At 34.6% G+C, this 23,384-nt stretch overlaps 1 protein-coding gene across 1 annotated transcript in view; it reads right to left on the minus strand.

Moving 5' to 3' along the window:
• Nucleotides 1-23,106, minus strand: part of sowah (sosondowah) — a 106,844-nt gene extending 83,738 nt beyond the window's left edge. Inside the window, exons 1-2 of the mRNA XM_068766812.1 lie at nt 22,947-23,106; nt 22,248-22,876 (exon numbers count right to left, since the gene is read on the minus strand). Of these exons, the coding sequence (XP_068622913.1) occupies nt 22,248-22,876; nt 22,947-23,073 (756 nt within the window). The 5' untranslated portion in view covers nt 23,074-23,106. The remainder of the gene's footprint in view (nt 1-22,247; nt 22,877-22,946) is intronic.
• Nucleotides 23,107-23,384: the final 278 nt, after the last annotated feature.

Raw genomic sequence — 23,384 nt, forward strand, 5'->3', positions numbered from 1 at the left:
GGAACGGGCGTGCGCCTCTCAGCATGACCACTTTACCACCTGTTGTTGCATATTTATGTCTACACTATTGGCCTCACTGTAAGGGACTTCGATATTGACATGATAACATCCTTAATGTGATGTGTTTGATTTAATAATAAGATTAAGTTTGTACCACGCCGGCGTTTCGGATACGCGGGAACGGATCGTGCACTCTCATTAAAGTGTTAATCTTTAAAAACGTTTCATTACACGCTAATAAAAATTATTACTTTAATTTCATCACTCGCATCACTGCTTTCATTAACCTCTTCTCGTCCAAAATATCGCAATGTTTGAACACGAAGGACTTTGTGTTCGAATTCCCGATCCAAAACGTAGTAACGACAAACCTCATAAGAATAAATGTCACAGACTTAGCTCGAAGAATTGCATGTCTAAAGTGGCACGTTGGGGCCATAAGGTTCGCGAGTGGCGATCACGGGCCGTAAGACGCGGCGTGGGAACGTCCCTCACAGTTTTTCACGCTTTTTGAATAAAATTTTACAATTAATTAAGATAATAATATTGTAAACACCTTCTCGGGTATATACCTAATTTATTTAATTTTCACTAGGATTCTACGTATGGTTTTTTTTTTCTATGGTCCCCGCTGTTGGGGACCTCTCGGTCCCCTATCTCGTGTGGGACAGGGACTTTTTAATTCAAGTAATTTATTCAAATTTATTATTATTATCATTCTTCTCTTTCATATATTATCTTATCTGTCGTACTGTTTCTTTCATTCTACAATTTTCCCAGTCTTTCTCTTTCATTCCTTTAGCCATACATCCATCCTCAACCATTACATTCTAGGTTTCCTTACTATTTTATTTTGCAACATTATTTATTATTCAAATATTTAACACTTATTTTCTTTGTAATTATCATCTTATATTATACTATTTATTACATTATTTTTGGTACTACTATATTCCTTTTGTTTCTATATTTTAGTGTTCGTTTTATTTTTACCTATTGCATTTATTACCACCTTCCTGCAGTAGCTGAAGAAGCATTCTCTCTCCCCTTCGTCTTGCATGATGGCCGAGATACTACGTATGGTTTTTGAATCGAGTACGATCAAAAAACTAAGAGAATTCACATGGATGAAGTCACATGGGGCCATATTAAAGCAAATCGGTGATTGGGGAACGATATCAGTCGAGTTTTTGACACAATTTTGACCTTAAGGATGTAAATGTCAACGTGTATGTATCCGAATGCGCTTTTAGGGTAAACACTTTGATCTTAAATTCTTCATCACATTAATTGAACAGGTATAGAATACTAAGTGTAGTTAACATCTGCTTATGAACACTGGTAATACAATTACGGGGTAATCCAATAAAACATTCCATTGTTCGATGGGCATTCTAGTGGGAGTTGAACGCGTATTATGTTTTAAAATGACGAAGTTATGGCAGTCAGGTGGATACTGTTTTGATGTCAAGAATAGTTTAAGAGATATGTGATATCATCACAGTATAATTCACATCGATCTATATGTATGTATAAAAATTAATATTTGTCTTGTATGTCCTTTATAATATCGTAAACTATGCATTAGTTCGTTTGACAATCTTCAGCAAAGTTATTGTACATGTGCCCACGAAGGTTTCTAAGCTAGTACGACTAATCCTCGACAGATGGCGCCACTGTCATTCCAATGAATTTCATATATCGCCGTGACTGTTCACGCTGATTTGAATTGAAAACAGCGAACGAATGATTATGTTTAGAATTGTAGGTGACCTCTGTATTTATGTTAATTGTGAAATTCATGTGTGGCTCGCATAAAAATAAAAATAAACTATTTTTTTATTCCACGCGGACAAAGTCGCGGGGCGTAGCTGTAGTACATAAAAAATAAATTCCTATGGTCACGTTGGAAGCTGCGTTTTTAAAATACTATTTATTGTACACGCTAAAATATATATACATGGTTGCATAATAGTACAGAAAGACGTACAATGAGCGGTCTTGTCGCACGAGGCAATTTCGCACAGACTACCAAAGCATGGAAACAGTAGAGAGGTATATAACGGATTGTTAACTTGTACACATGGACAAAACATACGTACATATATACATATATTAATAATTTATATATACATACATATATATTAATAGTTTGGCAGTCCACTTGCCGGAGATTTACGTGGCGTTTAAAAAACAGCTGCGTTATCTAGTATATATCGATCACAAAATAATTTCCTAAATTAACCATTTAATAATAAAAAGCGATCACTTTAAATAACGTCACATTTACTTTTTTTATTTGAATGCTACAGGCCAGTAAATTCGGGCAGAAATAAATCTGGTTACGTTGGTCAATGTTGGAGGAAGTCTTGGTTTCCGTCAAGCTATGGTTGGGTTAGGTTAGGTTAGTTTTAGACACGAGCAGACCTGTGAAGCGTCTTCTCTGTACTTCTACAATTCATGCTGAAATATAGGTAAGGAATGTCGGCGTTACAACACGTCTTTCACCGAAATAACCCGTGTCATATAGATCTTGTTTTTTAACTAATTGTTTCACTATTGGCATTGTCAAATTTGAGAGCGACAGGTTCTGATAGAGCGTAGATTAAACCTCATCTTTCAGCAGGACAGCAGGGAACAAGGACACCATCACAAGCTTTAGCTCAGAACTCAGTCTCTATATGGTCATATGAGCGATTCGTTCCATGCCTCGAGGCGGCAAAATTTCACTCAAAGGTATCGGGGAAGATTGAACCGTGACTTGAGTCAGTTGTCAGTTTGTTATTGCGAGTGCAGCTGCATTGAGGCTGTGATAGACTAGATCTACTGCAGTAGACTGAGGACATGTACATGAGAGTACTAGCTCTCTTAAACCCAGGGGAGTCCATTGTCTTTTTTATATAATTTTTTTTTGTGTTCCTTATTTCATCTGCGATCAGTCCCAGGACTATAAGCGGATTTGTTGAGTGGTTATAGCTTTGAAAGGGGTCTCCCCGGCGGGAGACACTCATTGTTCACCATCGAGCGTCTAGTCTCTGGATGTCATGGCGTTTAAGACGTTTCCTGTACTGGATTCAAATATATATAAATGACCTCTGTTTTTTATGTAAATTAAGAAAAGTTAAGATCCAACAATAGATGCTTGAGGAATACCGTACGTTATTGAGTTGAACTTGTGAATATATTATACAAATTGACTTATACAAGTAGGATGTAAACATATCTAGTTTCATAGACTATGTCACTCAGTTTTTGTATGTAATTTTCATAGACAAAGTGTTTTATAGTCCCCCTTATAGGATGTCTCTCGTTCCCCGTTCTTATTGCATTCTCTTTCATATTTTACATTATCTTCTGCACCTTGCTCTTTCTTCCATCGCCTTCCTACTTTCATATACATTCATCATAGTTTTACTTTATTTACTTACATTTTTTTGTCTAAGTTAGTTGAAATGAGTATAGATGGCGCCTAGCCAAAGACGTTTTAAGTCAAGTTATCTACTTATCAAAGTATATAACGGTTATTAGTCAATAAACGATATTTTTTTAAAAAAAAGAAGAAAATTTATTACGCTCCAAGCCCTATAGAAATGTTCAAACAGCGTATAGAAATGAAATAAACCAACCAAAAAGTCATGAGTTAAAACAATCGTCGGTGTCACTGGCTTATTTATTTATGGGAGACAAAGTGACTTCTATGGTATGGAGTCGACGTCCGGGTCGGACGGCTCGTCGCCGTAGGGCTCCGGCGGGCGCCCCGGGACGCCGGACCCGCGACGGCTTCGCACTGGGGGCTGATAGGGTATAATACTGACGTATGCACGCTCTCACCATACATATATTGAATCACCAACGTGTTATATGTGCCAAATAATTATCATTGCTTTTATGTTTATATATGCCTACCATTAAAGATATACTATAAAATTTTATTGGCCTTCAATATAAAGATATATAAATCGTAATTTTTTTTATTCTTTATAACCGCACCTTTATCTCGCCTGATGTTAAGCGATGTAGAAGTCTACGCAGCTACATGCCTGCCTAGAAGAAACCTATTCACTCTAGTCTAATAGACTTCTAAGTTATAATTATCTGAAAACAAGTCCGCCGGTAAGTTGTTCGTACTTAAAAGTATTAGCAATACGCTTAATGCGAGTAGTAATAGTGGAAAGAATTTAAATCCTGAATCCGTACTTCTTGTTGTCTGTATGTATATATATATATATATATGTATATATATATATATATATATACTGGCAACATTTTGTCGATGCTCCAAGCTCTAAATTATTTAATTATATTCATAATTTAGGTTAAGAAAAATAAAATCTAGTAAATAAGGTCTTTGGAAAACGCTTGAATCCGACAGCTTTCTGCCTATGGAAATCTCAAGGGAAGGCCCATGCCCAGCAGTGGACATCTTACCGAATAAAACTGAAGTATTCCAAATTAGATATACTTCTCATTTCTAAAAGGTGTAAAAAACTAAAAACTTTTTTGTCAATTAGTGTATTGCATAGGCAATTCAAAATTCAATGATTTTATATATAATGAAATAATGTATTGATATTATAGTAAAAAAGAGTTTTTATAATTCGTATAACTATTATAATTAATCATAATTTACTATCCGTACATGCAGAGTTTGTACAGCCAGAAATGACTGACATATTGCATTCCAATGGAGTTTCACAGTGGTCATTTTATACAGGATGGTTATATCTATACAGCCTGTACGGGTGTGTAAAAATCATTATTCGATATCAACCTTTATTCGAATAGTCAATACAAGCATTTTCTAATTGTCGATTAACATAAAATTTCGACATTGTTGTTCCTACAGGAAGCTACCACCAGCTCGGAAGGCAGTTCTGCTGAGAGCCGGCGAGAGACTCAACAGTTGCTCTTTACAAATATAGTTTTATAAAGGGTTCGCGACAATAATTAGCTTCCTGATTGAGCATCAACAACATTTAATACCACACAATAACATCAGTACAGTATTCTTGGATAGAAAATATTTTTAAAATTGGTTTTAAATCTCACCAATGGCAGATTTGGATTGATTGTGGAATTTTATTGTATTAGGGGGACTGAAAAATGTCGCTTTCTTAAGTTAAATTCACACGACTACATTTTTAACAAGTTTTTATTTCTAATCAACAATATATACACCTTCGTTATCAACCACCTTTTGCCATCTAGTATACAGAATCAATGCCGGAGCGGTAACAAATCAATCTGTTTTCCAATAAAATATGTCAACAGAAACGACATTACTTTCCGGCACCCCTAATATATACACCCGTAATATACCTTGTTCCATAAATGATTTATTTAATTTTTTAAGACGTAAACTAAGAGTATACAGCTTATTTTTATTTTTTTTATTACAACGTGTCTATCGCTGATTTTTTAAATTCATTTCGGATGTTTTTGCAGGCAAACAAAACATAATTATAGGAATATATTAATTAACTATAAGCCTTTACATCTATATCCAATCACCCTGTATAATAGAGATATAACCCAAGTATTATGTAAGTATTTTAAGTTGGCTCGAAATTCAAAATACGCTCATACATGATTGATAATTATAACGATAAATAACTAATTAATTTCTTGTATAATAAAATAAATGAGATATCGATCCGACCGGAACAAGATAACGAAAGGAGACAGGTATAATCGATTAACATTATCAAAGTTATTCGTTTTTTTTTAATTCTCGAAATTTCTACGCGCACAACAGTAAATAAGCATGAGAATTTATAAAAATCGTTTAAATTAACAGTGAGGACGCGATAAATAGCAGTTATATTAATAACGGCTATAAAAAATTAAGATTATTCGTTCCGATATAATTTGCATATGATAACATGGATGGTTAATATTTTAATACCGTTTCGATCCGTCTAGAACGTTCCATTAACTTATATTATATATAAATTTACTATATTATTACACGGTAGTTTTCCTTATGTTTTAATTGGTAGATAGTAAAGTAGAATTCATACGTTCGTATTCTATTTTCAGTTCAACATTAACACGTAAAATTCAAACGTTATAAACTCTCGAAATTAAACAAAAGTAAGTATAAAAATTCAAAATAACTTTATTCAAGTCGGCATTTACATGAGCTTTTGAATCGTCGATTACTTTAACAGTAAGCACTAAGCTACCACAGGCTGAGAACGCTGATTTGTAAATAAAAGCCTTCTAGAAACTCAACAATAGCAATTTTTAATAAAATATAACGATTTTTATGTGTACATTATAATCTTTAACATGTAAATGAGTCAACAAACCAAGTTCCGTACATTTCGATCAACTAGAAACTCTTGAATGCCACTGTATGAGATACATTACGTCATCGTCAGCGGTGAATCGAAAAGGGGAATTCCACAGAAATATAATTCTTTATATACATCGGTATAATGTAGGATTGTTCCTAGGGCTGGTAGGTCTTGGAGGTCATAACAACAAGTCCAAAGAAGCGTGTGTATTTATTCGAGTTTCGCCCATATTTATATCGATTTAAATAAAACAGTATTTCTGTGGAATTCCCCTTATCGATACACCACTGACGATAACGTCATTACGTCTCTAACCATTGTTAGAGATCATAACAGCACGAAGTCCAAAGAAGTGTGTGTATTCATTAGAGCTTCGCCCATATTTATACCGATTTAAATAAAACAGTATTTCTGTGGAATTCCTCTTTTCGATACACCGCTGACGATAACGTAATGGTTAGAGGTCATAACAGCATGAAGTCCAAAGAAGCGTGTGTATTTATTCGAGCTTCGCCCATATTTATACCGATTTAAATAAAAACAGTCTTTCTGTGGAATTCCCCTTTTCGATGTGCCGCTGACGATAATGTTGCTACTACAAACTACAATAACATTGATTTAATAATATACATATAGTTTTAGGTTTATAACAATAAAACAAAATACTGACATACCTCGACTATACCCATACTCGTAAAGAATTTGTCAACTTTTTTAAGACTGCTATATAGATTGTTTTGTTATAGGAGTAAAGGCTTCATTATTAATTTACAAAATCAATGGTTTAAGAACTAACAATATAATCATAATATAGTAAGAAAAAATGTTTACAAAATTCGGATTACTGCACATAAAAATTAATTATTATTTACTATATCTATACTTTGGTTTCAGAAGTTTTTTGAGTGTTGTATTCCAATGGAGAAAATATATTAATATGACATATTTCATCGTGAAACCTTATATAGTGATTGTGTTTTGCTTACAAATGAGGTAGCCAAAGCTCCTCTTTTCAAAATTTAATATTACAAGAAGAGAGCTTTCAGACCTGTAAAAAACCATCCTGTGTAGGGATAACTACGTAACCCGATTTGTACGTATTAATTCAATTGCCTTACCATTGTATAGCATGCAGCAAAAAAATCCGATGCAAGCATCGATAGGGTTTTTCAATTGTCTTACCCCACGGAGCGTATTAAGCGCTTTTTCGCTTTTTATCATACGGCTAATTCATTCGCTCCTATTGCATGACAAGGGTCGTTAATTGCGTCTTGCAGATGTACTCGTGATTCTGGCGAGGAACAATGAGCCGGCCGGTAGTCTGCGAACCGTGCTTATCTCTCGTATCGCCTATATTAACGTAACACGTTGCCTCCATTCGAACACTGCTCCAATTCAATACAGCCCACCCATAACGGTATTGTTATTGTTGATGACTTCTCATATGGCTTCGTGCGTAAAGAAGTCCAAGCTAAGGGCAGTCAACGCTATGTAACACTTGTTTACAGTATAATGTACAAAAATCATATATTCGTTGCAGTACTCTACCATAACAGTTGTCCAAACAAATTTTGAACTGGTAGGTTGAAATGGCAGTATACAGATCACATAGCTCACAAAACACATGACCGCTGGTTCTTAAACTAGAGTAAACACAACAGATCAGGAAGGGCAGCGTTGGACGTCTAATAACCAAAGGCCTACCTATAGTGGACGAACTTGATAAAGTTGTTCAAATACTCCTTCTAAACTGTCCTATTGTAAATCTACGTAAAGTTGTCCAAATACGCCTGATGCCGCTTCTAAACTGTCCTATTGTAAATCTACGTAAAGTTGTCCAAATACGCCTGATGCCGCTTCTAAACTGTCCTATTGTAAATCTACGTAAAGTTGTCCAAATACGCCTGATGCCGCTTCTAAACTGTCCTATTGTAAATCTACGTAAAGTTGTCCAAATACGCCTGATGCCGCTTCTAAACTGTCCTATTGTAAATCTACGTAAAGTTGTCCAAATACGCCTGATGCCGCTTCTAAACTGTCCTATTGTAAATCTACGTAAAGTTGTCCAAATACGCCTGATGCCGCTTCTAAACTGTCCTATTGTAAATCTACGTAAAGTTGTCCAAATACGCCTGATGCCGCTTCTAAACTGTCCTATTGTAAATCTACGTAAAGTTGTCCAAATACGCCTGATGCCGCTTCTAAACTGTCCTATTGTAAATCTACGTAAAGTTGTCCAAATACGCCTGATGCCGCTTCTAAACTGTCCTATTGTAAATCTACGTAAAGTTGTCCAAATACGCCTGATGCCGCTTCTAAACTGTCCTATTGTAAATCTACGTAAAGTTGTCCAAATACGCCTGATGCCGCTTCTAAACTGTCCTATTGTAAATCTACGTAAAGTTGTCCAAATACGCCTGATGCCGCTTCTAAACTGTCCTATGGTTAATTTACGGAGGAAGCTTATGTTCAGCATTGTACGTTTTACGACTGACATAAATATCTTTGTCAAAGTTCGAAAAATTTCTCCATATAGACGACTGTTTTCACAGACTTCTTCAGCTGATGGACGCCCACAGCAAGGCATATAGGCTACCCTCAAAGATCGCCATGGTGATTGTTCTTACGCTGCCAGAATCTAGCGACTATCTTAATTACGTCGCCTGTTTACAAAAGACTAAAGGAGTCATTTATGTTATTCCAACTACATCGTCACTCGTGTATACCTCCCAGAAATAATGATACGTTTATAGCTTCTAATAAGTAAAACGATGTCATACAAAAACCAAAGGAATAATTAGGTGCCAGTAACACGAGCTACGGATTTCACGAGCGTCGCATACGCCTCACGTGAGGTCAGAACACGACGTTGGACGTCAGGGACAATCGGCGAACGATCACGAGGGCGAATACAATACGGTCTGCGCCATGAATAATGATGGCGCTATTGACCCGCACGGGACAGTGCCCCGTGCTCTGTATGTATGATATAACCCCGTGTTTAATCTCTAGCAATATCTAGATTCATTCATTCAACGCTAAATTATGTTCCAACTTTTAAGCCAAAAAATTAAATCAAACATGTTTTACGTTTCAGCCCATAGATACCCCCCTGCAAAGTAAGGGCCTTACCTAAAGATATTTCTGAAGTGATATACTATAAATAGTGTTTAAAGTGTGAATTATATAAGACTTTTTACATATACACACATACATGAATATACATACACCTTCCCTAAAGATATCTATAGGAGCATATACTATAATCGCCGCGTTCGGAAGGCGGCGATTATAGTTTACGGTATATATGTACTCGGCGATCGCATTATTGTATTTAAAATTGACCTGCCTTCATAATGCCCTGGTGTTTTAAATGATAAGATGAAGCTTATAGAATCAAAAGCAGCTGAATCCATATAGTTTCAAATATCACTTGAGAATAGCGACTTGAGGGTCACATTTGAAACACATTTAATCATTTAACACAAATTCCATTTAAAATACTCATCTTAGAACCTAAATCTTATATATCTATGTTTGTGAGAAAAAATCTGCCGAAGTGGTTTAACTTTACTTTTTGATCATAGAGTAAAAACACTTCTTAATAAATATAAAATCTAATATATAAAATTCTCGTGTCACGGTGTTCGAACTTGAACTCCTCTGAAACGGCTTGACCGATTTTTACCAAATTTTATATGCGTATTTAGTAGGTCTGAGAATCGGCTACTATCTATTTTTCATACCCTTAAGTGATAAGGGTTGTTCACCCTTAAAATTTTTTTTTATTTTTTTTTTTACGAATTTTTTTGTTTTTATTTTTTATGATACAACATACAAAAATACATACAACCATAAATTTTCACCCCTCTACGATCAACCTAGTATAGATATAAATCTATGATTAAAAAAATATATAGGCAAATATTTCATATAGATATTCCAGTTTGAACGTAAAGCATAGCGCGGAGAGAGCTTGACATATTAATCAAAGGAAACGAAATTATGAACGTTTAAAACCGTTAGATGACAAAGCATTCCTTTTTATTGCGCCTTGGAAGTGGGATACACTTCATAAAATCTTTGTAAATTAATTTTTTTCATGCGCACACAGAATGACGGGCGGATGCGAGCGTCGACGATCTATTTCAGTGTTGATTTATGCTTCAGGATTGTTGGAGACGGGTGGCAATGTGGCGTATTAGTTGTGAGACGGATAGGTTACTTATAATTTATTACTTTCCCCGCTCATACGAGACCGTTTCACTACACCGTCAATCCTATATCACGTCCGCAAACGCTTCGATATAGTTAAAACACTTCTTTCATTAAAATGCGTTTTCTCTAAGACCTTATTATCATCATGCCAGTCGAAAGACACTCACTGCATTACCTATTTTACTTCTATGTGCATCACCTTTGACCTTGACTCCTTCTTTTCAGCTGATGAACGCCCACAGAAAGGCATATGTCTCAACTAAAACGTAATGTAACATTAAAACTTAAGCTTTAAGCTTGAATTAATTCGGCTATATATACATATAGGTATGTATGTATAAAAACGTTAAAATGCGAAGTACTTTAATAATATCATAGCGAAACTTTTGTCAACATTTGGTTTTATGGAAGTCGTAAAACTGACTTTTCCGTGCAAAGGCTGATATATATGATACATGAATGAAATCGAATCTGGAATATCTTGCAATATTGGAATTAGCTGTTGTTCAACTCTATACAATATATATACATATATATATATATATATATATATATATATATATTCGATACGCTTGACAAGCGGTTTGGCGGTCAGTGTGGTAATATGACACGCAGAGGATGCAGCTGCTCATCCTCTAAAAACTTGACAACAGTGGCTATCTTACCCGTCTTGCGTTGCCCGTATCTAGATAACGACTTCTTGCAGTCTTAACTATGTTAGCGGTCTACCTAGTTCCCTAGACATCTTATTGGCTTGAAATAATTTTTTAAATTCATAAAAGAAAATTCATAAATGAAAGATAGGTTCTAATTTAGATAGATCCAGTTTAAATATCATTCATGGGTATTAATGAATGTCGAGTACGGAGCGTTTGTAAAATCCATTAGGTGTATGTAGGCGTAGCATTTCGGCCTAATATTTGTCATTAGATGGCGTTGTTCAACCCTCGGGAAAGTCCCGTTTGCGTGCGAAATTATTTTTATGAAATTTTTGCAACGGCAATGAACATCCCTCTTCGGTTTTATTATTATTTTTTTTTAATGTCACCATTGGGTGTAATATTCGGTGTTGTGTACACGGTGCGATAATGGTTTTAAAGAAGCATCATTGGATTTTGAAACGGCGACAGGCATTCCATTTATTACGTATATAAGATGTTTTATGAGCGTATTAGCAATTTCCCTTTCCGTCTCCGTATCCCGGCTAGATCAAGAAAAATGATTATCGATAATAATCAGATCGAAGCTCTGACCGCCAAAGGGTCAAGAGTGTTTTACAATTCAATTAGCCGAGCCAGGTGTGGAAGGGAAACCTCCCGGGCCACGGCAATAAGCTTTAATATTCAAACCGATTTTATTATATCTTATAAGTGAATTCATAGCTTTATTCAACTAATACAACATCGATCAATGCTCTATTTATATAATAAACATAATATAAAATAAAATATGTATTTTTTTTGTACACATGAACTACCCTTTATAATTACTATTATCTTTTCCTTCCTATGGTTGTCTGTAAGAGATTGCCTTGTGTGATAAGTACTTTTCTGCATATTATTGTATCTGTATATTATGTATCTTATCGTGTACAATAAAGAATATTAAATAAATAAATAAACATTTATATATAACGCAACTGTTTCTGTATGTTTACTCAGTCGGTGACAATTTATCCTCCTCAGTCCCGAGTATATTTTTGTTCGTATTTTTTGTAAAAAGTGGTAACCATGGACAATATATATATTTCTAGGTTTGTTAAGACCCAAGGAAAATAAAAATTATGCGGAAAATGCTCTTCCAATATGTCGCCATACGGCGACATCAGGTCTCAATGCTTTAAAAAGTTGAAAAAACTCCATATATTTTCCGAAATCTTTTATTCAAAAAGTAATTACTGTAAGCAACTGAAATAAAAAACAATGTTATTGGTTGGGACAAAGAATCGTTACTTTCATTCGTGGTAGTTTTTATAGCAGTTTCTCCCCGAAATCTCCCATAAAAATGGAACAACCTGGAGGTAATCGGGCGGACAGGCGCATTATTACTTTACCACCAATATCTAAAGATTGGAATCTATCATCTTCAATTACGCTGTCACCTTTACCTTCGTAAAGAAAAAAATCAAGTGGCAATCCTTTAGGACAGGCTAAGACAAAATTTTTCAACCCCACTGGATTGGGTTTTCCTTTTATCATCTGCCTTGCCTGATGTTTCCCATAAAAAGGTATCATCTGCTCGTCAATGCAAACATCTGCCGACGGGGAATTCAGAAGACACCCATTGCGAACACAAGAAATCAAGGGCTGGACCTTCCAGAACTTGGTGCTACTTTTTATTTCCTCCGGAATTTCGGAATCATTTAGAAGTTTCAATGAGGCCCTCAGTTTGAAGTACCGATCTCTAGTTATTCTGTCTGCAATTGCTGGAATTCTGGACTTCTGATCCCAATACATCCTGATCCTAGGAAATCGAAGGTATGACATCATGATAGTTACACCAAAGAATGTTCTGATTTCTTTATCAGATGTGTTCAAATTAGTGCCCGTCTTACTAAGGTACGTTTGGTTACTATGAAATGCAATTTGTTCGTAAATGTCGCTCGTTAAATACTTTGCCACATAGTCGTGAGGAGGCAAATTGATTGCCACAGTGTTCGGTTATTCGAATCGTGGGGCTGGTGGCAATGGATCGAAATTATCTGATGACTTCCAAAATACACGTCTTTCGGAAGTACTTGGTGTGGAAGGGACATGACTCGATGTCGACTGATGAGAGCGAACCATTGTAGAAAGGCTGTTATCCTCTTCCTCATTTTCTTCTTCATCTTCCTCGTCATCTTTTTCAGTAATTTCGGGAACATAGGCCGGATCATCCGCGATATCCTCATCACCAAAATCATAGTCTAAATCAGAGTCCTCCCCAGTGATTACGTCGTATAGGGCATCCTCCAGTTCCTTATCTGGAAAAAGTATATTATCTAAGATCCAAATAAATAAAAATTTCGTGGAAATATAACCAAAATATCTAAATTAGGGGGAAAAAAGGAGGTACGAAATTATATGGCAAAAATGTACTTTTTTACAGGTTAAAACCCAGAGTCTCCAAAAGGCGACATACACGTTTCTATGTGTGCGTGTGACAGGAATGAACAAGTTCGTTTGTTTTTTTTCGCGCAATAGTTAGTCTAACTATTGAGAAATATGATAACTACTTTGATTTCAATATGAAACATAAAATAATGTACACAGTTTGCACTTACCTTGGCCGGAATCGCCAATTATGAATTTTTTTCGCGCACTGATTTTCAATCACTTGCATAAAATTAGCGGTGCAATTTTATGACAAAACTTATAAATGAGCGGTAGCGGCATATATCGAGGAGCAAGAAACTACTACAACGTACTGCCGCTGCTTCAAAATACAAGGCTTTTACCTACCTTTCCTCGATGGCGTTGTATGTCGCCTTATGGCGACGTTTGGACTGAGGAGGTTATACAGGGTGTGTGTAAAAGCTGCAAACGGTTGAATATATATATCCTTCATAAATAACGTAATAATAGAATCGTAAGTAAAAGCATTTTTAAAATTATAATTACGTGTTTAAATACGTCATTTTACTACATAGAAGCCCACTGCAAAGCACATGCCTTCCCCCATAGATATCTACAGATGAATATACCGTAATCACTTCGCAATGTGACAGTAAACTTGTTTGTGAGCAGTAGTAAACCTATATAATTAGTGCACAAAATGTGAATTATATAAGATTACTAGCTGATCCCGCAAACGTTGTTTTGCAAAAAAAAATTAAAGTTTTTAATTAACAAATGTAAGATAAGGGTTGATCGTAGAGGGGTGAAAATTTAGGTTTGTATGTATTTTTGTATGCTGTATCATAATAAAATAAAAACCAAAAAAATTGTCTAAAAAATTAATAATAAAATTTAGGGGTGGACCACCCTTATCACTTAGGGGTATGGAAAATAGATAGTAGCCGATTCTCAGACATACTGAATACGCATGTAAAATTTGGTAAAAATCGGTCAAGCCGTTTCGGAGGAGTTCAAGTTCGAACACCGTGACACGTGAATTTTATATATTAGATATGTTAGAAATTGAACCCGCGACCTACGATCGCAATACACAGACCTCTACCGCTAAGCTACCACTGCTTATATAAGCGTTATATTAAAATTAATTATTTTTTACTATATGTCGTTGCATACTCTATACTAACATAAGTTATATTCGTCTGTCAGATTGCTATACAAAAAAAATCAATTAACATACTATATTTTAGAGTGATCACTTTATATAGCTTTATATATATATATATATATATATATATGTATTATAAATAATGACGTAATGATAATATTGTAAGTAAAACTATTTTTTTATTCTTAATATGTACAACCCGTTGTACATATTAAGAACATATTAAGAATAAAAAATCTAAACCAAGTGAATCAATTTTACAAAACCATCAAAAATCTAAACTAAGTAACCTAAGACGGGTCTTAGCTTCACTTGGACAGTTTTGCTTAATCATTTATTCAAATACCTTTTATTAATTTCTCACTCTCACTCTTTCTCATGTTCTTAATATCTCTCACTCATTATTCTTTTATAAGTCACATTATTTTCCATTCCTATCTAATTCATCACCTTTCATACCTTGCCTCATATCATTCACCGTTCCTCCAGGAACGCTACTATACAGTTTCGATTAAATAATTTATTTACTTTAATTTCACATTATATTATATTCTTATTTTGTATTGTTTTAACTTAAGTCGGTATCACAGTATTATAATTTTTTTATCACAGATTAAAAACGTTTACAACATCCGTATTACTTCATATTTAAAATAATTATAGTTTATTATCTGTAACTGTAGTACCAGTTGTTACTGGCCAGTCGGATTGCAAAAAAAAAATAATATTACGTTTTTCATAGTGATATACAGGGTATTATGAAATAGGTGTAAAACCGCTAAACCTTTTTGCTGCCAAATGAGCTATACATTCACACCTTTAAAGCTTTATATTTTATAATTGCCTCTATAATCATAATAAAATACGTCGACGACGTCGGACACAAATGATATAAAAACACACACGAAACATGTAACATATATATACATAGGTTATATTGAAATATTCAAGGAAGATTCATTAGATATCTAGTGGCTATGAAGCCTTTTACTAACAAACATATGTATACACCAATACCTCGCTTTGCGTCGTTTCGTTTTGCATTTTATTTCGAATTTGCGTCGCTGCTTAATTAATACTAATTTTCACTGTGCGTCGTTAGATTTTCGAGGTTGCGTTGTTTTAGGTTAGTCTAATTTTTTTTATGAAATTTTCTAAAATATGGCAACACTTTTGTCTCTAATTGCGCCATGCCATCAAAACTCGGGGATTCCTTTTCTAACTAAAAACAACGCAATTTGAATACAGTTTTATTTTCACTTTGTTTTGCTAATTTTAGAGTTCAGTTTCAATTACGTGGTAAGAGAATAATAAATTTATATAAATTTTTAAGTGTTGTTCCTAGTTACAAAAGAGGTAAATATGTTTCCAATTTATTTATTGGCAGAGTTATATTATTTATGTTTACTTTGTTCAATTTTATTTTAAAAAAGTAGTATTTTCGTAACCCTAGAACCTATCTTTGATCTTTACATGGTTTGCTATAGAAAATCTTAATTCACTTTGCGTCGTGTTTTTTTGGAACGTAACCACGACGCAAAGTGAGGTAACATAAATATATATATATCACTTCGTATAAAAGCGATTTCCTCTCATTTTACTTTTGACCGTTATGCTCATATTTATGTACGGCAACACCTTTTGTAATTTCGCTGGCAACAAAAAATCTCCTCTCTCTTTAGCGTTTGTACCTTATAGACGTAAAAATAAAATAAAATAATATATTCGAATACATTTAGCCAACATTTTATTTAACAATAATAATACTAATTACGTAAATTTATTTACATTTTTAAATCGTTGAGCACGTGAAGGAACACCTGCTGATTGACCACACGTTAGCCGATCTTTGAACTAAACAGACAGATGTTTACAACCCCAAAGTGTATATACATCCTCGGTCAATAATCCAGCTTGACAATGAATTGCCAATCTATTAGGAAAATATTTATGAAGGTAATCACTAAAAAACACCATATTGGTACGCTTTTTCGAAATTAGAACGTTAATAGGAATCTCAATACGGTTATATGTAGCGGTCCGGGACTTCCCCGAGAGCAGTACCTTCGCTACCTCAAAAGAGGTCGAAAGCTAGGCGCTTTTGCTTCCAAACCTGCGGAATATACAAATGCCATTTGGGCAACAGTGACGGTCCAGTCCCAAAAAAAAAGATAACACTGTTAAAACCCTTAAAGTTTAGAGCTTCAACTCATTTATCATACATACACACACACACACACACATATATATACATATATATATATATATATATATATATGTATATATATATATATATATATATATATATATATATATATATATATATATATATATATATATATATGTATGAAGAGGCAAGGCATATGTCTCCCCTGAGATATCCATAGGGGATATACCATAATCGCCACGCTCTGGTTATAGTAGTATTCAGAAGACGATGCGGCACGTCCTTTATAAACTTGTGAACAGTTACAATCATATCTATTTAATACACAAAGTTTAAAATGTAAGATTGCAACTAGGAATTCGAACCCGCGACCTATGTTCAAGTTTCAGTCCACCGCTGAGCTACCACTGCCATTTTTTCAGCCGATGGACGTTCACTGCAAGGCATAAGAGTTTTCCAAACATTGCCTCAATGGTCCAGCGCTGTCTGCGTCCAGCGACTTACTATGACTTTAACTATGCCGTCCATCCACCTAGTGGTGGTGGTGGTGGTGGTGGGGGGGGGGCATACCCAAGCCGCGTCTATCGACTCTTGATCGCCACTCTAGAACCTTTCTGATTCAACGGCCTTCAATTGCACGAGCGATGCGTATTACATTACGTATATTGTAAAATAAGAAAACTTGAAAACTTTTTCCCTTTTTATAGGTCTCCACCATTAAGCGGCATAGGATTGAAGGCGACTAAAAACTAAACCTAAATATTTCACATCGACTTTTGGAAAGAGACAATCGGCTAATTTCGTCTTCGTAGAACACTATCTCTGTTCCACACTACCTATGTGACGTTTTGTCAGTCGCATTTCGTGCGACAGAGATAACGCTCTACAAAGCCGAAGTGAGCCGATTGTCTCTTTCCAAAGGTCGATGTTATATATTTTTCGCCGGTTACTGTAAACACAAGAGAGTTTCAGTGTGTATGAAACAATATATTTACTTGAATTATCTATTTGATATGTATACATTCATATTACAAGTTTTTATTCAGTTAGAAGTAAGTTCCCAAGTTATAGGAATTAATTTTAAGCTAAAGCATTGCTTTACTTTTGTAATCGTTTTAATTAAATGTCTGTATATTTAAATTGAGATTGACTTTATTGTATATATATGAAACAGGCATTATCAAAATTTCGGGTTTTCAAAAAAGACATTCACATCTCTCACATCAACAATATATTCACCTTTGTAAAAATATGTCCACAAAAATGACATTACTTTCCGGAGCCCTTAATAAATCAGTGATTTTAGTAGCCATACACTGGACGTAACAATTTTTACAGGATACATTTTATAAAGGAATATCAATATACAGTAATACCCCGCTTTACGCGACCCCGTTATACGCGGTTTCACTATAACGCGAATTGCAAATTTCGCGCTCAAATGCCTCGAATTATGCGAAAGAGTGCTTATAAATATAATGTAGTCATCAACTTCTCTATGGTGTCTTGACCATCTGTCAAACAATTAAAAACAGTGTTGGGTGTTATGAACGTATTTTACAAGAACGTAAACAAAACGTTACCCAAAAGACAATAGATGTATTTTTCCGTAAAAAATAAGTGTTCCTAGAATTAAAGTGATTGATTAAAATGATTTGTATTTATTTGTAATAATTTTTGACTATGATTAATCATGAACCTCGTTATACGCGAATTTCAGTTAACGCGATTTTTTTGGAACGTATCCCTCGCGTAAAGCGGGGTATTACTGTAGGAGCATCCCGTAAACAATGTACTTCGTAGTGGACACAAAATAACTAACCGATTAAACTCACGGTTAGTCATAGAGCAATAAATTTAAACAATATTCTACAAATACTTCATTAAAAACATTTAAACACAAAGAAAACCAACATTAATATGATGATATTTATATAACTCATATTTATAACGCTAATAAATATTCGACAATCAAGTGTGGGTTCGTTAAAATTTCACATTATCAAACACCTGCTTAAGATGTCGAGCGATAGACAAATTTCGTACGCGTGTTTATACAATGGATGCAATCGTTAGACACATTGGTAGGTAAAAGCTGTCAGTGTTAACACACCATTTACGAGTGAAAACACAAGGCAGGTGCGTCTAGCAGACTGCTCACGAAAATTTTTATAATTAGCCGACCGTTCAAAGTAATAATTAGGTAAGTAAATACAATTTACAATGGAATGAGAGACGAGAGTAATAATTAAAGTACGATTAGAGCTCCGCGTACCGGTGAGTTGTGAATAAACGTTTTTAATTCTTATAAGACGGCACGTAATTATATGTATGTGACACTCAAGTTTTCGGAACCCCAAAAATTACTTATAAATAATTTATAGACATTTTTTTTTCTAAATAGTCCCCTTTACAATCTATGTATTGTTCTTCAAAGAGTTCTTATATATTAGTGAATCTTCATCGACTTTTCAAGTAAGGCTTACGCCTCCAACATTGACTTGGCAGACGGGTTAAAGATCGCATTGTGGTATTACGTTACGCAGAAAACGCTTCCGCTCATCACTTGGAAACTTGTGAGCAGTGACAATCCTAAATAATTATTACACAGTTTGATTAGGATACTGAAGAAAAGGCGATTGAAGCAAGGCGATGTACGAAAAGGAAAGCATGATATTCGGTAAAAATTATTAATTGTGTAAATAGACACTGCTTTACCATGGGGAGAACGAGAGATAATCAAAAACGGGAGCCATTATAAAAAAAATGTGGTATTATGGTACGCAAAGAACGCTGCCGCTTATCACTTGGAAACTTGTATGTGAGCAGTAGCAATCCTATATAATTAATGCACAAACGTGTGAATTATATAAGATTGTATCACGAGAATTGAACTCGCAACCTATGATCGCAAGCCTCAGTCCTGTATCTGTGGCTAACCACTTCCCAATAAAGAAAAATTAGTGGGGATAGAAATGTTGCTCGTTGTATATAGCCGTAGACCATTGGAGGAGGTTCATAGTACATAGCAGAGGTATCATGCACAACCCATATCCTTAGACAGGCTTTCTCTAAAATAGATCAAGCTAGGACTGCAGCGAGACTGTTCAAACAGAATTACGGAAGTTCTTCGTCAATTAATTCAACAAAATAGGGGATATCCATAGAAAAACTGTTTGTTTCAAAGTTTAGACTAAAAAAAGTCTAACACATTTATAATAAACGAAATCAGATTTTTCAATAAAATTCTGCAAAATGTTACTGGACTACAATATACACAATTTAAAATACATATAGGTAAATTGATGGATAAATAATTCATATGACAAGAATCCTTGGCAATGATGTCATTTGCTTATTTAGACTATGTCTGATAAGATTATATATATATACATAGCCTCCCACTATTCTGACTATATAATTACAGTTGCGGGAAGTCTCACTGTAAGCCAGTGCAAGATCGGTAAATGTGGTTATCTTTGAAGGAGGCTTAAGTTTTGCAGTGGGTGTCTTTTGGCAGGCATGAGGTATCTTGGAACCATATTGTGGTTGTTGCTAAGGGTTTTTAAAAATTTTACTAAAGGAATCTGAAATATCAGCTTATTTTATAAAAAATAGGAAATTTCAGTTCTAAAATGTTTAAATAAATAAATGTATCAATCTATGATTCAATAAATGCATAATTCTTCTTATCTGTGTGTGCAAGTAATTGTTTTGATGACATTCTGACATATCATGTAGTAATTAGTCAACTTGTTTATATATTATCACTATATGCAGTAAATGTATTGTATTTATGCAAATATATATATCATTTGAAATGATTTTTTTACGACTTAATTATGGTACATCTGGTCTTCCATGCCTTGTGTGGATGCAGAGACGCCACTAAAATGACTGTTTTAATTTTTATTTTACACTTCACATGATCTTTTTTCTTGCATCTCCTTCCTTCCTTTATCTACATTCCTAGATCACAGTTTACATTAATTATCATTGATTATATTTTACTGCAGACTCATCTTATTTATTTACATTTCTTTTATTATTTTACTGTCTAGCACTGTGTTACTACTATTTTCTAAAAACTTTATGCGTAATAGACATTTGATACAAGCATTTTTGTGACATAAAATTCAGCAACTCAAATAGGAGAAAGAAATGCTTATGTAGATCTAGAGTTTTATTTGTTGGTTTATTTCATGTCATTTCAGCCTATAGACACCCACTGCAAGGCATTTGCCTATCCCAAAAAATATCTATGGGGGAATATACTATAATTTTCATGCAAGCGGGTTGTCGATCAGTGTGGCTTTATGGCATGCAGAGGATATTTATGTGAACAGTGGCAATACTATATAATTAATGCACATAGTGTGAATTATATAAGATTGCATCCTGGGAATCAAACCTATGACCTACCACTATACTGGTAATTGATCTATTTATTGAAATGTCAAAGTTTTAGTTTTATGCTTATATAGAATTAGAGAAATTAGGAGTAGACTCTCACTGATGCCTAAGAACTTGCCAATTCTGCAGATTTGTTAGGGTGAAAAGGGCACCTAGTCTAAGATGTTATATAAGGTAGCAAATCTCAAGGGAAAACCTCGGATTGGATCATTACATGCTACTCATTCACCAAATTGGAAGACTGAGCTCCTAGATCGTTGCTTTATGGATTGACTGTTCTTAAGGGATCCCATGACCTTGGCTTGGACTGTCACTCTTCAATAATGTCAGCTTAGGATTTGGAGACAGGGGCGCCTATGATACTTTAACCTCAACTTGGTCAGTTGGTATTGCATTATACAGATGGGCAGTGGATAGGTAAGAAAAGGACCAACATATAGCTACTTCCGCCATGCAGCAGTAGTCATGCAATAAAGTGAACCGCCCGCCAGCCCGCTGATAAATCCGCATGCGGCAATAAATGCCAATGATAACCTATATATCAGTTATGTTATTTAGATGATTTGTTTGATTTCTTCAAAGAACTTTATAATGCAATTTAGCTGTTAAACTTATGCTGGTGATATTTTGCCTTAAGCTAGCTTGAATACCTGGCCTTTTGTGTCATTTAACCACAATTATTCATTTTTGGGATTTTTGGGGCTGTACTTGATTGCTTCAAAGAATTATATAATACAACATAGCTGGTAGAACTAAGCTTGTGATATTTTTCCATTAAGTAACTTGAATACCAGGCCTTTTGTACCATATAACCTCAGTTAATTATTATTGTAAAATTTTTAAATAACATTGAGACAATAATGGAAGACTTCAGTCATGTTACACCCTGTATAATAATGAGAATAACTATATTAAAAGATATGACTTACCAAATTGTTGAATCCAATTTTATGTTTCGGCACATCACTCTCTGAAGCCATACGGTTGAACATTTGCTTCCTCTCCTTTACTGATATCTTGTGTTCACTGTCTACTAACATACTTTCACTACGAGATGATGATAGCGATGGAGACATACTGTCATTTAGCTCTGGTGTATCTTGGTTGGGGATTGAGGATCTAGTTCCATTGTTAGAATGTATGCTGGAGTTTTTCTCCAATTTCTCAATGTTTTTCCTCCGTGGATGAACTTTTGGGGGAATGTCTTCATTTGAAGTATATAAACTTTCTTTTGATTCACTGTGTGACGTGTCTGAACTTTTTGAAACAGCACTTGAATTGTTGTCATGAATAATATTTTCTAGAATACTGAAATCCTGATTTAATTGAAGAGGAGGAGGTGGTTGGTATGGAGGAGCTTGTGTAATTACCGGCTCTGGTGTATTATCGACTGAAGTATTAGTAATTGTTTCCGAAACTTTACTTTCCTTAACATCATCACCGTCTTTACCGTTATTCGGCATGTACTTCCGTTTAAGAATCAACCATTTCTCGTTATTTTGAGTTTTTATAATGGCCAGAGCGTTCACGTGCTTTTTGAAAGTATTTCTCGCTTCATCTACAATTACAATTTACGAATTAGATAGAACACGGTGTAAACAAGACACATTTTGAAAGTTTTTACTCACCTCGCATATCGGGATTCATTAAGAACACTTTAAAATGTTTAACTAACTCATGGTTCGTCACTTTGCCATTGTGGGCTAACATGAATTTCAGTATTTCGTCAAAACTTAATTCAGACGGCGCCGACATCGCGATAACTATTTACATGAATCAGTGCGAAATGTTTTTAACTGGCACAAATGTCAAACTGAAGGTGACGCGCAAGGCACGAGTTTTGTAAACTTTGATTTCACGTTCCGTTACACGCATTAGTATGTTTTGAAGTCATCAAAACAGTATTGATTTTATACATTTTTAAATACTAACTGTGCGAATGTAACTAGAAATAGTTTAAATTAACATTTCTTTGCTAAATTTAATTTGTTTAACACAAAAATAGATCCTTATGTAGTTCAACTGATCGAACAATGGCGATTTAGCATAGAAAAATTTAATACATA

The sequence above is a fragment of the Battus philenor genome, unplaced genomic scaffold, assembly GCF_028537555.1.
Source record: "Battus philenor isolate CCGP_79_NKW_IND1 unplaced genomic scaffold, ilBatPhil1.0.hap1 SCAF_1, whole genome shotgun sequence".
Lineage (NCBI taxonomy): Eukaryota > Metazoa > Arthropoda > Insecta > Lepidoptera > Papilionidae > Battus > Battus philenor.